Source organism: Procambarus clarkii, chromosome 18 (assembly GCF_040958095.1).
Source record: "Procambarus clarkii isolate CNS0578487 chromosome 18, FALCON_Pclarkii_2.0, whole genome shotgun sequence".
NCBI classification, from domain to species: Eukaryota; Metazoa; Arthropoda; class Malacostraca; order Decapoda; family Cambaridae; genus Procambarus; species Procambarus clarkii.
In genome coordinates, this window is record NC_091167.1 from 28,200,587 (window position 1) to 28,222,218 (window position 21,632).

At 43.0% G+C, this 21,632-nt stretch overlaps 2 protein-coding genes and 2 non-coding genes across 4 annotated transcripts in view; 1 reads left to right on the forward strand and 3 right to left on the reverse strand.

The window, feature by feature from the left end:
* Nucleotides 1-21,632, reverse strand: part of LOC123754561 (uncharacterized) — a 125,096-nt gene that overhangs the window by 85,417 nt on the left and 18,047 nt on the right.
* Nucleotides 378-21,055, forward strand: LOC123754343 (cuticle protein 19.8). The gene is made up of 3 exons (XM_069326641.1): nt 378-486; nt 19,950-20,080; nt 20,272-21,055. The coding sequence occupies exons 2-3, from the start codon at nt 19,952-19,954 to the stop codon at nt 20,497-20,499; spliced, it is 357 nt and encodes a 118-aa protein (XP_069182742.1). The 5' UTR covers nt 378-486; nt 19,950-19,951; the 3' UTR covers nt 20,500-21,055.
* On the reverse strand, nt 4,613-4,702 carry TRNAY-GUA (transfer RNA tyrosine (anticodon GUA)). Its single transcript is given in 2 exon segments — nt 4,613-4,648; nt 4,666-4,702. It is a non-coding gene; the product is annotated as a tRNA-Tyr (tRNA).
* TRNAE-UUC (transfer RNA glutamic acid (anticodon UUC)) lies at nt 5,164-5,235 on the reverse strand. The gene has a single exon. It is a non-coding gene; the product is annotated as a tRNA-Glu (tRNA).

Below are 21,632 nucleotides of genomic sequence, written 5' to 3' on the forward strand. Positions count from 1 at the left end.
ATTTAACAATTAAAACACTAACCCTCCGTGTCCGCCAACACAAACAAGTCAAATAAAACCCTTATTCTCCGTGTGTGTCAACAACAACAAGAGTCAAATAAAACACTTACCCTCCGTGTGTGTGTCAACACCAACCACCTGAAACACTAATCCTAAAATGATGAGCAGGAGTGCAAGGTGACCACCGCTGGCCTCCGCCCTAGCTCAATCGAAGGTCTTGGGAGTTATTAGACCAGCTAACTAGCGGCTGAGAATAGCCACTGGATTGTTCTCCTTGTTGTGATGGTGAAGGGGGGTTAGGGGGGGGGGGAGAGGGCAAGGCCACCAGCACACTATCCCGTGTGTGCTCCGTCATGAGCGCCGGGAGTGTGGTTCACCCCGCTAACCCTGCAGGAGGGCAAGGCGAGGAGGAGGGCACCAGGCCAGCACGTCTTCCCTCTCGGCTTCACATAGCTAGCCAAGGTCGCCATGAGTTAGTAAGTGCAGGTAAACCACGGGACTGCCACCCACCTGATTTACCTCATTTTTACCCGACGACCACTAACCCTGGGGGCCTCGATGAAGACAGGAAGCCGGCGGCTTGTCGAAGGTCCCTCCCCCCCCCCATTTGCCTTGATGATCTTTTCCAGGTATATTTTGAAATTCATCACAGTTTTGGCAGGTACGGCGACGACGACCTCTGCGTTAGGGAAGGTGAGTCTTCCCTAAAATGTGTCTCCTGGTGCTGCCATCTCTTGGTCGCGTCCAGATGCGACCAGGTAGGTTGCCTCACCCCATTATATTCTTGTGTGTGCTTGTGAACCCCATATGCCCTTCCTGCGAGTAAAAAAGGTTACAGGAGGGACACAATGAGCTCAAAACTGAACGTAATGTTCTATAGGTTGCGTTTTAATTTATGATAGTGTATTTACACAAATTATTGCCTTATATTGGGACTGACTGGACAATAACACACAAAAATCACAAGAGCGTGATGTATCAAATGAAGAAATCCACAAGGGCCGTGACGAGGATTCGAACCTGCGGCCGAGAGCATCCCAGACGCTGCCTTAATCGACTGAGCTACGACATGGTATAAGAATTGCAACCAGAAATTCTACTGAATTTACTTGGATCCCGCAGCCAATGGGACAACTTAGACAATGTATCTGACTGGAGGAGTGTTACTAGTGGAGTACCACAGGATTCAGTTCTTGCACCAGTAATGTTCATCGAATACATAAACGATTTACCAGAGGGAATACAGAATAATAAGAGCATGTTTGCGGATGATGCAAAGATATTGGGGAAGATATGAGACGCAGACGATTGTAATGCCCTTCAAATTGATCCAGAACAAATAAGTGCTTGGAGCGTCAAGTGGTAAATTGAATTCAATAAGAATAAATGCCATGTTATAGAATGTGCAATCGGAAAAAATAGACCACAAACAACTTACAAATAATGTGGAAAGAAATTACAGAACTCAAATAAAGAAAGAAACCTTTGGGTAGTTTAGGATAGTAGTAAGCTGTCACCAGAGGAACACATAAAGAACATTGTGAGAGGAGCGTATGTGTCACTTTCCAACTTCAGACTTGCTTTTAATTATATGGCTGGTGAGATACTAAAGAAACTGTTCATGACTTTTGTGAGACCAAAATTGGAATATGCAGCTGTTGTATGGTGCCCAAATCTCAAGAAGCACATAAAGAAACTGGAAAAGGTACAACAACATGCTACAAAATGGCTTCCCGAACTAAAAAACAACAGTTACGAGGAGAGACTAGAGGCGTTAAACATGCCAAAATTAGAAGATAAACGAAAAAGAGGTGATATGATCACAACTTACAAAATACTACTTGGAATAGATCAAATTGACAAAGAGGAATTCCTGAAACCAGCAGCTTCACGAACAAGAGGACACAGACTCAAACTAAGAAAACAGAGGTGCCGAGAAAATACTAGAAAATTGTCTTTTGCAGAGTGGTAGACGGTTGGAACAAGTTAGGTGAGAAGGTGGTGGATGCCAAAACCATCAGTAGTATAAAAGCGTTATATGGCAAAGAGTTCTAGGAAGATGGGATACCAAGAGCGTAACTCTCATCCTGTAACTACACATAGATAATTACACACACACACACACACACACACAATAGAGCCCAATAGGCTCAGGAATCTGTACACCTGTTGATTGACGGTTGAGAGGCGGGACCAAAGAGCCAGAGCTCAACCCCCGCAAACACAACTAGGTGAGTACACACACACACACAAACCAAGGCCAAATGTATTATCCCACTGCGAAGACAAAGCTGTATCTCCAAGTTAAGACTTAGCTTAACCTTGAGGTAAAACCTTTCAATAAGTGGAAAACTGCGATAAATTGACTTGGCTAAACGGTGATAACCTTGAACTAGACGCGTGATGCGAAGCCTGTATTCCCTAATGGCGATAATGGTGTAGCTCTCCCACACTTAGTCCGTATTGTCTCTACGACCAGTGACCCTAACTTGACCGCGCTCCTCCTCGCTTCCCATTACCGGGGTGAGCAACATCCGGAGCCTCCTCCTCTCATTCCTATACTGGCAAGGGTTTAGTGTCTCCTATATGCCCCAGAGCTTTATTTACCCGCACGAAAGACAACAGCTTTACATTTGAGTGTAAATACGCGTACTTTACTATCGTAATTATATTAAAGGAAAGCTAAAGAAAAGTTTACTCAATAACATCATATTAACTTGGAAGTGTGTCCCACATGTACTTATTTAATATTATCACTGCATCGATCTTGTCTATAATGTTTCCCTTCTCCTACGACACATGATAGCAATACATGTCTCTACAACATGTACACTACCCAGTGTACGTTCTTGTATATAAATAAATAAATAAATGTCTAACCAACCCCACAGAGTTCTATGATGGAATTACAATGATAAAATTGGAAAGAGAAGACTGGATTGTCTGTAACTTTCTTGATAGTTAGAAAGCCCTTTGAAGGTGCCAGAAAGTCCCGCATGAAAGGCGCCTATACAAGCTTGAGAACTAGGCCGGTGTATCTGGAAAAGTGCTGGGATGGGTGACAGGGTATCTCTCCGGTTGGAAACAGAGGGTGACAATGAGAGAAGTCGGAGTGACAATAAATCTTAAGTGGCCTGCCTTCAGTAATTAGTAATGGATCCATTTGCAGGCGATGAGTCACAATAACGTGGCTGAAGTATGATGACCAGACCACACACTAGAAATTGAAGAGACGACGACGTTTCGGTCCGTCCTGGACCATTCTCAAGTCGATTGTCTCACAATCATTCTCACAATCGACTTGAGAATGGTCCAGGACGGACCGAAACGTCGTCGTCTCTTCAATTTCTAGTGTGTGGTCTGGTCATCAATGGATCCATTCTGTTCCTGATATACGTCAACTACCGTAAAGAGAAAAAAAAGAGTCGCATAAAGGAATTAGCTGCAAGAAACTGTCGAGACGAATTCAATAACCCATTTCAAAATGAAATATGAGAAACATGATGAATGAAAATTACTGCATTAGCTGACCAGACCAGACTAGGGAGGTGATGCTCGACCCTCCACGCACAACTAGATGAGTATATCTAGGCGAGTACAAACACATACAGAATCTAGAACTAAAAACTACAAGATAAAAACTAGCGTATCCTTAGGCTTGTTACAAGACCCATGGCTCAACCTGGAAGGTTGAGAGAAGGCTAAGGAGACTATAGGCCTCACCACGTTTTGGAAGTCAAGAGGCGTTATGACTCCAACATTCTTAAAGCCACTGACCATATGTATTGACACAACATGTTAAAAACGAGGAAGGGGGCAGGGCACGAGAGGCCACCATTACCGCAGGTGAAACATGGGGATGTTACGAAGCATTTCTTTAGTGATGACTAAACTAGACACCAGAAGATGAGGAGACGTCGACGCTTCGGTCCGTCCAGGGCCATTATCATGTCGATTGTGATAATCGACTTGAGAATGGTCCAGGACGGACCGAAACGTCGTCGTCGTCTCCTCGTCTTCCGGTGTGTGGTTTGGTCATCATATCTTCAGCCCCGTTACTGTGACTCGCCGTCTGCATATCTTCACTGCCTGAGCAGTGATCACGGGAGGCAGCTTAGGATTACTCCGTATATACTCTCAAGAGTAAGTATCATAAACAACAACGTCGGGATATAATGCAACGGGCGACCGCTAATTGACAAGTGGAGCCCACGAGCTGATGCTCACCCTGCAAGCAAGGAGCCCGGAATCCGCCGGGAATCGAACCCGGCGGATTTGGACTACGACCCCCAAGCGCTGTCCACTCGGCTGTGTGTGTACTCACCTAGTTGTACTCATCGAGATGTGCTTCCGGGGGTTGAGCTCTGGCTCTTTGGTCCCGCCTCTCAACTGTCAATCAACTGGTGTACAGGTTCTTAAGCCTACTGGGCTCTATCATATTTATATTTGAAACAGTGTATGGAGTCAGCCTCCACCACATCAATGCATTTGTTAACTACTCTGACACTGAAAAAATATTTTCTAATGTCTTTGTGGCTCAAAAAAATAAAAAGGAAAATAATATTATGGGCATAAACTTTAAACATATATTAACATAAAGGGCATAAAATTCTCCTTCGAACCGGATTCGAACCAGTGACCTATGGATGTCTGCCTCAGTACCAACTACAGTCCACCGCTCTACCAACTGAGCTATCGAAGGGCTCAGGAAGCAGTGCGCGTGTGTGTGTATTTATTATTTGTATCTGCAGACTCGAACTATTAGCTCTTGGACCCCGTCTTTCTAACCAATTTATTTTTCCCCTATTATGACTACTACATATATTTCTCTCTAATACACACGCCCACACACACATCCCCAGGAAGCAGCCCGTAGCAGCTGTCTAACTACCTTGTACCCATTTACTGTTAGGTGAACAGGGGCACCAGGGTAAAAAATAAAACTGTGCCCATTTGTTTCCGCCTCCGCCGGGGATCGAACCCGGGCACCTTAGGACTACGACCCAAGAGCGCTGTCCACTCAGTCGTGAGGCCCAAAATCTGTTTTGGGCCTCTAATGGTAATCCACATCTTATTTTCCCAGTATATATCACATTTCAAACTATTTATTTCACGACTCAACTCTTCATTTATTCATACTTTTGGATTTGTAAAGAAAACTACTTCCCATGCCGGGAATCGAACCCGGGCCTCCTGGGTGAAAGCCAGGTATCCTAGCCACTAGACCACATGGGATCTGGTGTGTGAGTGTGTAATTACCTAAGTGTAGTTACAGGATGAGAGCTACGCTTGTGGTGTCTCGTCTTCCCAATACTCTTTGTATAATAATAATAATAATAATTTTTATTTAGGCAAAGGTACATACATAAAGAGATTTTACAAAGTTTGTTGGCTTTATAGATAAGAGCTAGTACATACAATGCCTAAAGCCACTATTACGCAAAGCGTAATAGTGGCGTAATTTGTCGTATAATGCTTTGAGACTACGGACGGTCTTGGCCTCCACCACCTTCTCACCTAACTTGTTCCAATCGTCTACCACTCTGTTTGCAAAAGTGAATTTTCTTATATTTCTTCGGCAGCATAGTTTAGTTTAAATCTATTACCTTTTGTTCTTGAAGTTCCAGGTCTCAGGAATTCTTCCCTATCAATTTTATCGATTTCCGTGAATATTTTGTACGTAGTGATCATATCACCTCTTTTTCTTCTATCTTCTAGTTTTGGCATATTTAATGCCTCTAACCTCTCCTCGTAGCTCTTGTCCTTCAGTTCTGGGAGCCACTTATTTGCAAGTCTTTGCAGCTTTTCCAGTTTATTGATGTGTTTCTTAAGATATGGGCACCATACAACCGCTGCATATTCTAGCTTTGGCCTGACAAAAGTTGTGAACAATTTCTTTAGTATTTCGCCATCCATGTATTTAAAAGAAATTCTGAAGTTAGAAAGCGTAGCATAGGCTCCTGGCACAATGTTCTTTATGTGATCCTCAGGTGATAGTTTTCTATCTAGAACCACCTCTAGATCTCTTTTTAATCAGAATTCTTTAAAGATTTCTTACAAAATTTATAGGTTGTGTGGAGTCTATGTTCTCCTATTCCACATTCCATAACGGCATTTATTTACATTAAATTCCATTTGCCAAGTGGTGCTCCATATACTTATTTTGTCCAGGTCTTCTTAACGGGCACGACAATCATCTAAGTTACTTATCTTTCCTATTATTACTTACCTTCCCGTGTGTGTGTGTGTGTGTGTGTGTGTGTGTGTATTCACCTAGTTGTGCTTGCGGAGCTTGAGCTCTGTTCTTTCGGCCCGTCTCTCAACTGTTACTAACTACTAACTAATTATTTTTCATACACACACACACCCAGGAAGCAGCCCGTAACAGCTGTCTAACTCCCAGGTACCTATTTACTGCTAGGTAACAGGGGCATGAGGGTGAAAGAAATTTTGCCTATTTGTCTCTGCTGGCGCCAGGAATCGAACCCGGATCACAGGATTACAAGCCCCGCACGCTGCCCAGTCAGCTACCAGACCCCTTGTGTGCGTATATGTGTGTGTGTGTGTGTGCGCGCGCGCGTGCGTGCGTGCGCTTGTGTGTGTATACGAATCACGAAGAAATTAACACGTGATGAAAATTGTGAAATCCTTAACCACAAAGGAAAAAGTGTTCTGACGTGTGTGCAGGCTAAGATCTCTTCCTCCTACATCTCTGTCTAAAGCCGCAACCTGCCTACTTTTCCCCCCTTGAACTCGGTCTGCCAATCACTTTAATCCGGGTCCAATATTTCTCACTGAAGAAGGGAGAAACTGCGCCCCCTTAGTCATGGCTCCCTCTCCAGGGGTATGATCCAAGGTCGTTCTAGCACGCGAGGCCAGCGGGTGAGGAAGGTATCCATTAGGTAGAGCATATCCACTACACTAATATGAACCTATCCACTATACACTAATATATATATATATATGGTACGTGCAAACAATAAATGGTAGAAAAAGTCTTAATTTATCCATGTGTGTAAAAAAACATGTTAAGGCTTGTATATGATACAAAAGCATTAGAGTGAAAATTTGGAGGTGTGTGTGTGTGATGGATGACGGCGCCATAAAGACCCAAGAGACCCAAGAAAATAATACAAGTGTGTGAAAAATAGAGAAACAGCTTCTCGAGGAAAACTGAAAGTGCCCTTAAAGCAAGTGACTAACCAGATAACTCTTGATGCCATGTGTAAGGCATACAAATAATGTTCGGGAAGGAATGTTAACTGTTGTGTGGTGTAGCGGAAATTGGTAGAAGAATGAGAGGAAGCGCTCAGTGGGACGAGGGTGTGGCAACAGGTTGACGACAAGAAAAAGTGAAGTGTGTGGAGCCAAACTGAAGGGAAAAGAGGAACAAGAAACCTGGAGTCTATTGAGTTCAACAGTAATCGAGGCATTAGTAGTGGGGTAAAGTGTATGGCGGAATAGTATAGAAATAACTGAGGAATTAGCCAAGTGTTGAGCAAAGTGTATTCCTGGTTGAGTGGATCACACACATGCTCAAGCACCTAATGTAGAAAGCACGGAGGAAAGTTAAAGTACCGGGTATATTTTTTATTTAAGGATACAAATACTATTAATACTCATCACGCTATTAAACTACTAATGAGTTTAATTGGACAGGCTTGTTGTTAGGCAATGAAGTAAATAAGATGTATGCCAAATTTTGCGAAATATACGATGAAGGCACAGACATTCATACCAGGACCACAAAACAGGATTGGTTCAACAGAAATTGTGGGAGGGCCAGAGAGGAAAAGACAAGAATATGGGTTCAATATCGGAAGAGACCTAACTCGCTAAGAGACCTAATTATACCAGCATTACAAACAAGCAAGAAACAATTACACAGCGGTGAGAAGAGAGGCAGAAAGGAACTTTGAAAAAGGTATAGCAGACAAATGGTAAACAGATCCAGGCCTTTTCTATAAATTCATTAAAAACAATCGGCATGTAAAAGATAAAACCCAGAGATTGAGAACCGGGAACAGACTACTGAGAATGAAAAAGAAATGTGTGAAATGCTAAATAAAAAGTTCCAAAGTATATTTGAACAAAATACACATTTCAGAGAGCCGGACCAAATATAAATTCCAGAACACGCCACAGAATAAATAGAGGTATCTGAAGACGAAGTGGAAAAAGCCCGATGACGACGACTAATGGTGCTAGGAAGAAATAAAGCGGTTGGAGCTGATGGAGTTTCACCTTGGGTGCTGCGAGAATGTGCAACTGAGCTGAGCATTCCACTCCACTTAATATTCCAGACATCTTTGTGCACAGGAATTTTAGCAGATATATGGAAACAGGCAAACATGGTACCAATTTATAAAAATGGTAGTCGAGAGGAACCACTAAATTATAGACCCGTATCATTAACAAGTGTGGTAGTCAAAACACTAGAAACAATAGTCAAAGCCAAATGGATTGAACACCTGGAGAGTAATGACATAATAACAGACAGACAGTATTGTTTTCAAACAGGTAGATCCTGTGTAACAAATTTACTTAGTTTTTATAATAGAGCCACAGAGATACTACAGGAAAGAGGTGGTTGGGTTAACTGTGTCAATCTGGACCTAAAAAAGGCCTGTGGTATGAGTCCCACACAAGAGGCTGTTTGGGAAATTGGAACATGGTGGAGGGGTGACAAGGCGACTTCTGACATGAATAAAAAAAATTCTAACAGACAGATGAGGGCAGTAATCAGAGAAAATATATCTGACTGGAGGAGCGTTACTAGCGGACTACCACAGGGTTGAGTTCTTGCACCAGTAATGTTCATCGTCTACATAAATCATCTACCAGAAGGAATACAAAACTATATGAACATGCTTGTGGATGATGCTGAGATACTGGGAAAGATAAGAGACGCAAACGATTGTAATGCCCTTCAAATTGAGCTAGATAAAGTAAGTGCTTGGAGCGTCAAGTGGTAAATGGAATTCAATAAGAATAAATGCCATGTTATGGAATGTGTAATCGGAGAAAATAGACCACAAACAACTTACAAATAATGCGGAAAGGAATTACAGAACTCTAATAAAGAACTAGACCTTGGGGGTGGTTTAGGATGGTAAGCTGTCGCCAGAGGAACAGATAAAGAACATTGTGAGAGGAGCGTGTGTGTCACTTTCCAACTTCAGACTGGCTTTTAATTATATGGATGGTGAAATACTAAAGAAACTGTTCATGACTTTTGTGAGACCAAAATTGGAATATGCAGCTGTTGTATGGTGCCCAAATCTCAAGCACATAAAGAAACTGGAAAAGGTGCAACAACATGCTTCAAAATGGCTTCCCGAACTAAAAAACTAACAGTTACGAGGAGAGACTAGAGGCGTTAAACATCCCAAAATTAGAAGATAGACGAAAAAGAGGTGATATGATCACCACTTACAAAATACTAACCGGAATAGATCAAACTGACAAAGAAGGAGTTCCTGAAACCAGCAACTTCGTGAAGAGGACACAGATTCAAGTTAAGGAAACAAATGTGCCGAAAAAATATTATTTTTTTTGCCAGAGTGGTAGACGGTTGGAACAAGCTAAGTGAAAAGGTGGTGGAGGCCAAACCCGTCAGTAGTTTCAAAGCGTTATACGACAAAGAGTACTGGGACGACGGGACACCATGAGAGTAGCTCTCACCCCGTAACTACACACGCACGCACACACAGTAGCCTATGGTAATTATAACATACGCGTTTGTGCGGGGGTAATGACGCATGCCAAGTGTTTATGAAATCCAATAGAAGTCGACGCCGCCCATAGTAAGGGACTCGGCTGACATATACCAGGATTATTCTTGATCCTCACAGGACCTAGATCCCTGCAACCCCCGTACAAACTCTCGCTTGTGCTTCACGCCTGAGTGAAGCGTGAACACTCTTCCCTCACACAGATGCACGGAGGGTGACTGACTGCGATGGCTTCCTGTCATCATCACAGGAAGATCCGGGTTCGTCTCCCCTACATGTTTACCACTTTTGGGAGCGTTGCCAAGTCAAGGTCCAGCACATTCAACACTCCTATTAACAGGGAAGGACACTCTTGTCCTTCTCTGCTACCAGAAATATGAATAACACGTCTACTCGTCACCCAGGGAGTAGGGTCTAAGACCTGACAAAAGTCTGAAGGTCTATGTCATCGCTACTCATTATACAAACTTAACCCAACCTAATCTAACCGAATCCGACCTATCTAAACGAAAATAAAAGATAAAATGATATGTTTTATATATGGTGTGCGGGAAGTGTGTGACATCACCATGACGTCATAATGCTCATGCAGGTACAGGTTTAGGATCTTACTAGTGGCCGGCCTTACTGACGGCCGGATACTATTAACAAGCTGTCTGCCACAATCTAATTTACCGATGACCAACCACAACTTAGGTTGCGGTTAACACGGAGTTATCATTTATTAGGTTAAAATGACGCTCATCAATGATTAGCATTTGCACCAGCATCATGCTACACCATCTACACAAACTTGCGTCTAAACAAAGATAAACTTTAGTACTGATGAAAAGGGGTAGCAAGACGCAGGGTGTGGAGAGATGAGGTGTTTGTGTTGGTATCAAATCTTCATACCAAAAGACGCCGCCTCATTTAGTTAATTAATCACTCAGTCAAAACTCCGATATATAATATACATCTAAATTCTCGGTCTCTAATGTAACGATAGTTGATAAAATCTTCAGTTTTCTATTGTTATAATATTCTCTTCGTCAGCTGTCACCGCCAGCCTCTCCTCCTGCGACCACCTGGCCAAGCTAACAACGTGTACTTTTTCCTATCATCAAGGCCATCTACCCTCGACAATTAGCGCCCGATGAGTGTCTATGTAATTGGCCATGTTTCCGTGAGTATCCGCGGCTTACGACACACACAAGAGTAATACTTAGTAACACCTCCCTGCGCGTGTCCCGTCATCTGCTGGGTGTGAGGTTGTGGCTCAGAGACATAATGTGGACGTGTATTAAGACTTATAACAGCAGTATGGCGTCCATCACTGCTCACTAACGCCACTATGTTTTCATTGGGAATCCCTACTTGAACATACTGATATTCACGTATCCGAACATCAATACTTTGAAGCCGTAAATGACAAAACCATTTCTGTACTTCAGTTCAAAATCCAGTTAGAAAAACTCCTCAGGAACATCAGGGGGATGTTTAACAATTCGCTATCTACCTGTCCCCGTCGAGGCCACTGGAGAGAGAGTGACCCTCAGGTAAACTCAGGTACATATGTAAGTATCTGTACATGAACACAATTCCTCAGCTACTTAGGTATCCACATATACCCATCCTGTTCCTTTCTACACAGCTGTTGAGTGTGAGAGTTGACAAGTAGGCACCGTGAGTCAAGGTGGATGAGAGACGAGTGAGGTCAAACACATCAGGTATAATACCCGCTGGCACACTCCACGCTCTTTGACCCCCAGTCACCTCCTCACCCCCACCACAACATAAACCTTTCTAATAATCCTAATTGATTGATTGATGAAGATTAAGCCACCCAAAAGGTGGCACGGACATGAATAGCCCGTAAGTGGTGGCCCTTTTGAGCCATTACCAGTATCAAGAGCTGATACTGGAGATCTGTGGAGGTGCGACTGCACCCTGCGTGACGGGAGATGTCTCCCGTGTAATAATCCTAGATAATGAAATTTCATTATATCCAAAATATGCCAATCCGTTACCTAATGTGATTAAATTAATGTAAGAAATAGTACGCATGTTGATGTCACTCACAGAGCACGGGGACGCCAGACCCCAACACAATACAAAACATCATTTATTACTTTTCCGCAGATATTTTTTATCAGACACAATTATTTGGGACAGATGCACTACTTGTTCAGACTGTATTATTTATAGAAACGTTCGTCTACTTGTGGGAAGCTCAGGCTGCACCACTTGCAGGAAAATGTAATGTTGCAGAGAAATATAAAGTAGATACTCAATAAGTGTAAATTAAAACAAAACTGGGTCATTGCGGTGTGACCTGAGGGAACGGTGGTGACCACTGCACACTTGAGGGGTGTAGGTGGTGGGTGTAGGTAGTGGGAGGCGTGCCTTGGCGCCAGGCTACGGGGGAGTCACCACCACTTCCTCCACACCCACCTACACCTAGAACACACACCAGATACGTACACCTCAGACACACACACACACACGCGCGCCAGGCACGTACACCTGGTGTACGTACCAAAGCTGCGTCACAGAGACGATGAGCAGCTGCTGTTACTCAAGCGTCTGCAACAATGGAGCGTCCGTCCACTGTGGCCGCTGGGACGATACATTACCATAGACTTACGCTGGTTAAATGTTCCAGATTAACTGTTAGAGCCTCGTGGAAGATATTATTCAGGTAAGGTTTAGAGTAGATTATAAGGATACGGCACATGAGGTTCTGGACTGCGCGAAGAAGGTTAACACTATACATAAGGTGAGGTTTTAGCCTGGTGAGAGGTCCTCTCAAGTTACAGCCCCGCTACTGTGCCAGGTAAGTCCACTACGGGCTCACCATAGCCCGTGCTACTTGCAACTTTTTGTTCCCAGTAGCTGAATCTTAAACAACAACAATAGTCTGCTGGCGCGTCAAGGTTAAGGAGTCATTGGGTGAAGGAGTGTGGTAAGAGTCAATACGCACCAACCATCATACTTCAAGACCTCTTCCAAGATTAATCAAACGTTTACGCCACCTTTTATCAGACCTGTACATCTTTCCTCAATCACGGAAGCTTTGTTTACAGTGATTAAACAACTTTATACGCGCCGAAGCGCAACGACGCTATCAATAACATAATAACCGAGGAGTGTGAAGTTTCCAAGCTCGTAAGCTATTTAACAAATGCAGTCACCATGATTAAGAAAAGATGTACAGGTTTCGTAAGAGGTTAGGTAAATGCTTGATGAATCCTGGCTGAGAGACGCGTACATCCTGCCGTCTGCCAGTAGTCCCTAAACACGTGTCACTTTCTCCTCCGCAGTTGTAACATGTCATGAGAACCTGTTGACGTTGGGTGGGTGTGGGGGACCCGGGTAGCGTCACCTGGTGGAGGGGGGTGGGGGTATACCTTGCAGTTACCTTGCCATCATTTCGGGGCTCAACGTCCCTGAGGTCCGGTCCTTGACTAGGCCTCCTGGGGCCAGATTCACGTCGTAGCTACGCAAGTACTTACGAACCTGTACATCTTTTTTCTTTGGCGGCTTTGTTTACAATTATTAAACAGTTAATGAGTTCCGAAGCACCAGGAGGGTTTATAACAATAACAACAGTTGATTGATTGAGAAAGATTGAGAAAAGATGCAAAGGTTCGTAAGTAGCTGGCTGGCTTCGTGAATCTGGCCCCAGACCATTACAGACTTAAGAGTTTAACGCGGCGGAGGTAATGATCAGCGGGACCCAGGCGGCGGCGAGGGTGAACACCTTGGCTGCCACTCTGCCTTCCACAAGGTCATCTCACACACACACACACGGGGTGCTGGCTTTACCACAAGGAACATCACTGATATTTACCGCATATTACTTCAACTCTTATCCGGTGCCCCCTTCCCCCCACCCCCTTCCCTTTCTCCCTCCTCGCGCAGGTGCGCATGTGTGCTTGTATGTATATACTTACCTAAGTATACTTGTATGTATATACTTACCTAAGTATACTTGTATGTATATACTTACCTAAGTATACTTGTATGTATATACTTACCTAAGTATACTTGTATGTATATACTTACCTAAGTATACTTGTATGTATATACTTACCTAAGTATACTTGTATGTATATACTTACCTAAGTATACTTGTATGTATATACTTACCTAAGTATACTTGTATGTATATACTTACCTAAGTATACTTGTATGTATATACTTACCTAAGTATACTTGTATGTATATACTTACCTAAGTATACTTGTATGTATATACTTACCTAGCTGTACCTGTGGTGGTTGAGCTTCTGTTCTTTGGTCCCACCTCTCAATTTCCAATGAACTGGTGTACAAATTCCTGAGGCTATTGGGCTCTAACATATCTACAATTGAAACTGCGTAAGGAGTCTGTCTCCACTACACACTTCTTAGTGTATTCCACATGTTAATTACTGTGACACGTAACAGATATTTATGCTTTCTTTATGGCTCATTTAGGTCCTCCAGTTTCCACCTGTGTCCCTTTGAGGAAGTACCACCCGTCCTAACTACTCTGTCCTTGTGTAGCCTATCAGTTCCCTAAATATTGTGTAGGTGGTAATCATGTCTTCCCTGATCCTGTCTTGTAATACGTGAGGTTTAACTGTTGACCAGACCACACTCTAGAAGGTGAAGGGACGACGACGTTTCGGTCCGTCCTGGACCATTCTCAAGTCGATTGTGAGAATTCTCACAATCGACTTGAGAATGGTCCAGGACGGACCGAAACGTCGTCGTCGCTTCACCTTCTAGTGTGTGGTCTGGTCAACATACTTTAGCCACGTTATTGTGACTCCTCGCCTGCACGTGAGGTTTAATATTTCTGTATCCATCCCCTGTCTTCTCCCTCCCCACCTCTCTCTCTCTCTCTCTCTGTAATTACCCAAGTGTAGTTTCAGGATGAGAGCTTCGCTCGTGGAGTCCCGTCTTCCCAGTACTCTTTGTCGTATAACGCTCCATACGTTGTTACTGTGTACACATATTATCCAGGTCATAATGAAGAGCATGACAATCGTCAGTTCCTTAACTTCCTTAACAGCGTAACATCTTAAGGAAACATGTCCATATGCTTTTGTATTCCTTCTGTTAGATCATTCATAGTCATAATGACAATTACTGGAGCTAGAGCTGAACCCTGTGGTACTCCACAAGGAACATTTCTCCAGTCTGACATATTACCCCTGATTACCGCCCTTATTTTTCTGTCAGAAAATTGTTCATCTATGTCAGAAGTCTTCCAGTCACCTCTCCAGTATATTCCAGTTTCCAGAACAAGCAGGTATGTAGGCCTCTGTCAAAAGCCTTCTTCAGGTCCAGATAAATGCAGTTAACCCAATCATCTCTTTCCTGTAAACTCCAACCCGTTCTCGCGAGAGTTCCCAACGTCAAGACACTGTCGTACTGAAGTGGCCTTATCCTAACCTGCCAGAGAACCCAAAACAGAAAACGGGACAGTATGTCAATTTCACGAGCCGCTACCATTTTTAGTACGACAGTTTTTGGCCTTACGTAAAGTATACATCAAAATGCGACGTTGTATTAGGAGGATGGGTTGGTAAACTCTCTGTGGCCATATCACAGAAACTAACAAGATTTGTTACACAAAGTCTTCCTGCTCCAAACCCATAATTCTGTCAGTCTGTTATTATATCACTTTTCTTCAGGTGTTCTACCCATTTGGCTTAAATTATTTGTTATAGTGTTTTGACTACCACGATTGTTAATGATACAGGTCTATAATTAAGAGGGGTCTCCATGCTACCATTTTTGTAGATTAGAACCTGTAGAATGTCTTTTTATCATATCTGCCAAAAATATAATAAAAAAAACAAGTGAAGTGGGTGCTCTCAACACAGATGCCCATTCCCTTCAGAACCCAAGGTGACAGTCCATCTGGGCCAGCTGCCTTGTATCTACCTAGCTCCCTGAGCATTTTTCCACTTCGTCTCAAGACTATGTACTATAATGTCTCTATGGCTGATCCGGGTACTCGGTTTCCACCTGTGTCTCCTTGTCCGTGATCCCCCTGCGCTTGACAAGTGGTCAAGCACATTTCAAGAGCACTTGCAGGATATCGTAATTAAACGTGAGTCATGGAGATAAGGTGCGAGACATTAGCGATGGCGAGAGGCAGCAGAGCACAACTAGCAATAATCACATCCGACAATTATCTCCATAATCTTATAGGTCGTTACAGCAACATGATGAAGACGACCGAGAAAGACGCGCATACCGTGTTGGAGGGAGTGAAGGTCGGCCTTGATACTTGAGAGTGGCGCCACACACAGATGTCTCGCTCAGGACAACAACTTGATAATACTCCCGAGGGAGACTTGTCGACACTCCCAAGGGAGACGTTGTGTACATTCCCGAAGGAGACATTGTCGACACTCCCGAGGGAGACGTTGTCTACACTCCCCAAGGGCCTGTGTTTATGTGCAGGGTTGTGCAGTGTTTATCTACGCAAAATGGTGGTTATCAGCAATATATGTACAGTATATTGCCACTGGAGTTGGTTCAGTTGAGAGACCAGGACGCTGGTGTAATCAGCAAGAAGTTAATGACTAGACAGCTCAGAATAATATGATAAGAGATCTCGACCATTAAATGTTGGGGAGCAAAAGCCAGTGTCCAGAACACAAACGTTTTACGGAGAGGTGAATGTCCCCGGCACAATTTATGAGTGTTTTATAATCATAAAAAAACTGGGGACATTGCCCTTAGATAAACGCCGTGAATGGTGTGGTGAGAAAGATGAGCAGACCACAAGTTCCAGTGTACAGAGCGCGAGCGATATTGCAAACACATACTGATTAATGCGTTGATTAATGCTCTGAACAAATGATTAGACCACCACACATTACAGCAATGATCTTGGCCCCTCCCCCACCACCCAACACCACCACTACCACCCAACACCACCACCCACCACACAACCCAACACCACCACCCAACACCACCACCCAACACCACCACCCACCACACAACCCAACACCACCACCCAACACCACCACTACAACCCAACACCACCACCACCCAACACCACCACCCACCACACAACCCAACACCACCACCCAACACCACCACCACCACCACCCAACACCACCACCACCACCCAACACCATGGATCCTGTACCCCGGACTAGGTGGTGTGGGGAAGGCGACGCCTGCTGAAAAACACAAGTTTTGGTTGGTGTGCCTCGCCACAGCTGACGGTGACGCCCTTGGCTATTACCTCCCTCTACTCCTCTTCTAAGCCTTCACTCTCAACTTATATTGGAAGTCTTTATTTTATGTTAACGATCGACGCTCACCGCGTCAACAAGCGGGACATCAATAAACATCATCAGTAAACAATCAACGCTCACAACAAGCCGGACATCAGTAAACAATCTTCCGGAACATGAGAGGAAATGTCAACACTGTGTAGACATGCCGACAGACCACTGGAACATTATCTAACACAGTGCACAGTTACAAACCCATTAAGATTTCAACTTAGATTCAACAGAGCAGAAGAAGTTGTTAAACACATGGGACAAAATCTTACTGAAGCGACCATACGAGTCATAAATAATACTCCGCCCAAGTAAAACAGAAACAAGCAACACATAGTGGGCCAGCTAGAGGCTTAGGGCCCGCGCAGGAATATCCCTGCAAACAAGAGAAGTAAACAATCAACGTTTACCACGTCATCAAGATGAACATCCTTCTCTCAAGGCGAACCTAACCACAAGGTAGCCCTTATCTCTTAAAACAAATATCTACAAATTTAAGACAAATGAAAACTGTTTGTAACTAATTATATATATATATATATATATATATATATATATATATATATATATATATATATATATATATATATATATATATATATATATATATATATATATATATATATATATATATACATATATATTCATATATATTCATATATATACATATATATACATCTATACATATATATACATCTATATATATATATATATATATATATATATATATATATATATATATATATATATACACACACACATGGCGTGCCGTAAGGCGAGAACAATGTACGTACCATAGGTATAGAACACTATCAATCGTGACACTATACCTTGTGGCTGCAGACTGAATACCTCGTCTACGTTTGTTCATCAATCATGATGCTGCACACCTTTAACACATTCCGTCACGAAAATAAAATAATACGATTAAAGTTGGTTTGATAATTTCTTCCTAGGGTTCCTTATGGCCGACCTTGTGTAAGGCGATGCATCACAAATATTAAGTGTAGAATGCGTGAAAACGGAAGTTAGGTGATTAATAAGTTATAATAGTTTTTAAGACAACAGCAGCCTCGCAGCACCCTCCTGTGACCAGCCGGAACTAACCCTCTGGCCGTGATCTTTGCTTAGAGGCTGACCACTGGCGCAAGATTACGGGATGAGAAATGATCTTAAACTTATGGGAGATCTTATCTTATGGGAGAGAGTGATCTTAAACTTATGGGAGAGAATGATCTTAAACTTATGGGAGATCTTATCTTGTGGGAGAGAGTCGAGAAAAGGAAGCGTAAGTTGTATAATGGGAGAGGCAGCGATGCGCAGTAATAAGGCTGTGATGTGAATGGCGTGACGGCTGAGCATCAACCTGTCAGCAGCAACCTTGGTGCCCTGCAACCATTGGTTTCCACGGTGAAGATGCGTCCTGCCAGGCTCCGCCCCCCTCGTCATCACAGGTATTGCTAGTGGTGGGCGCCCGGAGGAGGCCGTGACGTCACAACTCACCAACGTATAAAAGTTGGCGTCGCCAGAACCTGGGCACCTCCAGCAGTGTGCCACTGAGCCTACAACATAAGGTAAACTTCGTGCTCCCACACAGTGAAGTGCAATAACTGTAAGAGTGTGGGTGTATGGGGGGGCAGTGTAGTGTTTTCTCAACACAGAACCTTACACAGCAAATTATAAATTCAATTACTTTCAAAGTGAACAATTCATTCTTAACTCGAGCAAACACAAGCACCTCGCAGTGCTCTCGTGGCCAGTGGCTCGTGTAATACACGTCTTTAGCAGTATTAAGTTTGTGCTAAAGTATCGGTATTTTGGTGTTAAAGAAATACAGTTTATACTGCATATATCACACTACCCTGCTGCATGGGTAACAGCTTCTCCTCCATATCTACCTACCCAGGCTTTGCACCCTGTCAGGGCGCAACTCCATAGTCTTCCGAGACTGATGGATGCCTACTACTACTATCACACTCAAGAGTACTATTGGCTTATTTGGTCAGTTTTGTTTCACAAACCAGTTTTACTTCTGGCCTCTGGACGTATTCACACGTAAACGGCTATAATTCACTTAACGTATAAATTTTAGACAATCACTTCTTTATGAAAGCTATACATGTACTTACGATAACCAATGGTAATGTACATAAAGACGATAGTAACAGATTTTAGGGATGGTTCTGTGTATGTGATAATAAGAGAACATATACTTAGTAACACCAAAGAAAATGTTCACGGAAATCTTGCCGAATAATATCTTGCATAGAGTATATGAAATATAAATAGCTCGTTAATTAGTATATTTCAGTATACTTACTGAATTACTTATTCGGTATAAATTGTCAAGAAAGGTAACAGATAATAGAACGTGAACAAAGCAGGACTTGGAAATAAGAAGTATTGTTTCTACGGTATTTAAGTAAGACACTAAAAAAAGGTTACAAAGTATGACATCAAATTAAACAAAACAATTTGCAGCAGTGAAACATAAGTTACGAGACAAACACGAGAAGAAAGATTTAGTTGTAACATTTTGTTAATCAAACAGCCAAGATAAAAACTGACCTTCCTCAGCTAAATAAAAGGAAAAACAGGCTATTAATGTTAGGTAGCGAAGAAGTTTATTTTGGAAGAGGATAAATCTAATTTGGAAGTCGATTTTGAAGGTGGTAAGTCGATTTTGGAAGATGGTAAGCTTATATAATAAGATGCTGATAAGATGTTATAATGTAGAAGTGTGACTACAGGGATGTGTTGACCAGACCACACACTAGAAGGTGAAGGGACGACGACGACGTTTCGGTCCATCCTGGACCATTCTGAAGTTGATTGAGAATGGTCCAGGACGGACCGAAACGTCGTCGTCCCTTCACCTTCTAGTGTGTGGTGTCATCAACATACTTTAGCCACGTTATTGTGACTCATCACTACAGAGATGTGTGCGCGTGTGGTAATCTTCCTGAGCCTGGCGGCCACAGCTGTCTTAACTCTGCCTCAAAACTACGGAGGCGGCAAACAGCTCCAGCCAGTACAGCAGCAGCAGCAGCAGTATGCACCCAGGAATGTAAGACCACTCATTATAACTTATGGTTTCCCACATTCTTATACTCAAAATCTCATGTTTTAACTCTTACTGACACAGCGGCGATCTTTATCCTGCATCTACTTGTATATTTGAGCTACTGTGTATGTGGCAGCAGCAGAGGAATGTTGAGCGCTTACAATTTTACTGACTCGTTTTTTGTTATGATGCAGTACGACTTCCAATGGGAGGTGAACGACCAGGAATACAGAAACTACTACGGACAACAAGAGAGTGCCAAGAACGACCGTGTTGAAGGCTCCTACCATGTGTTGCTCCCGGATAACCGCCTCATGAAAGTCACTTACTATGTCGATGGCAAGTCCGGCTTCGTCCCCACCATCACTTATGAACCGAACTACAATCCCACTTGGGGTACTGCTTACTACGGCGGCAGGTAGACGGTCCCCACTGCTTCCCATCCCTCTTAGAAGGCGAGTTAATGTATGACAGCCATACTTAATTCGCAGGTTCTCCAGTTCCTCGACGACCCTTCTGACAACAACATTCCTCCTAGTGGCAGTAGCGCAGTCCAAGCAGCAACGACCAGACCACACCCTCCTAACACAGATACCTTCCTAACAATGGTCACCCTCTTCTAGAGACCACCTCTCCCTAATGAGCGATGATCCTCGTGCATAGCATCTCTCCTGCAGTGTGTGGTCTCGGTGCCGCGCCCCCCGCGAGTGCCTGAGCGACGCGGCGGTGCGGCTCGACCACTAGCGGCTATAACCCTTCTGCGACTATGATGGCTTTTTACTAGGACAATTTTCTCAACAGTAAATAAGGTTCCCATAAACCTATCTTTTCTACCGTTTACTTTACCCACAAAATTTGCCAATACTCTTGTCAAGATTAGTGGACAAAAATATGTATTTATAATGATTAGCGCCAGAATACATTAAGATGTGCATTGACCTAAAAATCCCAATAAAGATACTTGTAAATTTATAATAATTTTTCTTTACATCAAAAATAATCTTTGTATATAATGGGAATCCGTGTTTAAAACTGGACAAGTCTTGCAAAATACTATAATTAACACATACATAGTGACAACATATTCTTGACCCTTCAACAATGTTTGTTTTCAAGTCTTAAAGTGAGATTAGCCACGTTCCCTGCACCATGGTGACCATACCCCCCCCCCATCCCCCGGGTGTTGACCAAGGCTGCTGCAGCACTGTTCACATTAATGCTCTACATCAGGAAAATAATGCAAGAGTTTGTAAAAGTATAAACATTATGGAGCAGTTTATTATTGGTTCTCTCCTGGGAAAATGAGTCAAAGTAACTTCCTTGTTGGAATAATCTGATTCGAAAGGAAAGGTAATATCAGTAACTATCCAAACATTATCTCGTGTTTAACGTATTGGAAGTGTAATTAGAACACGATAGAGCCTGGAGTAATATAATGAGCCCTGGTGAAATAAGAGAAGCAGTACTGCGAGAAGAACTGCTTTATTAATATTATGTCACCTACCAAAGTTTGTTAGTTTCACGACAAAAAATTGATTGGCTACGTGTAATGCAC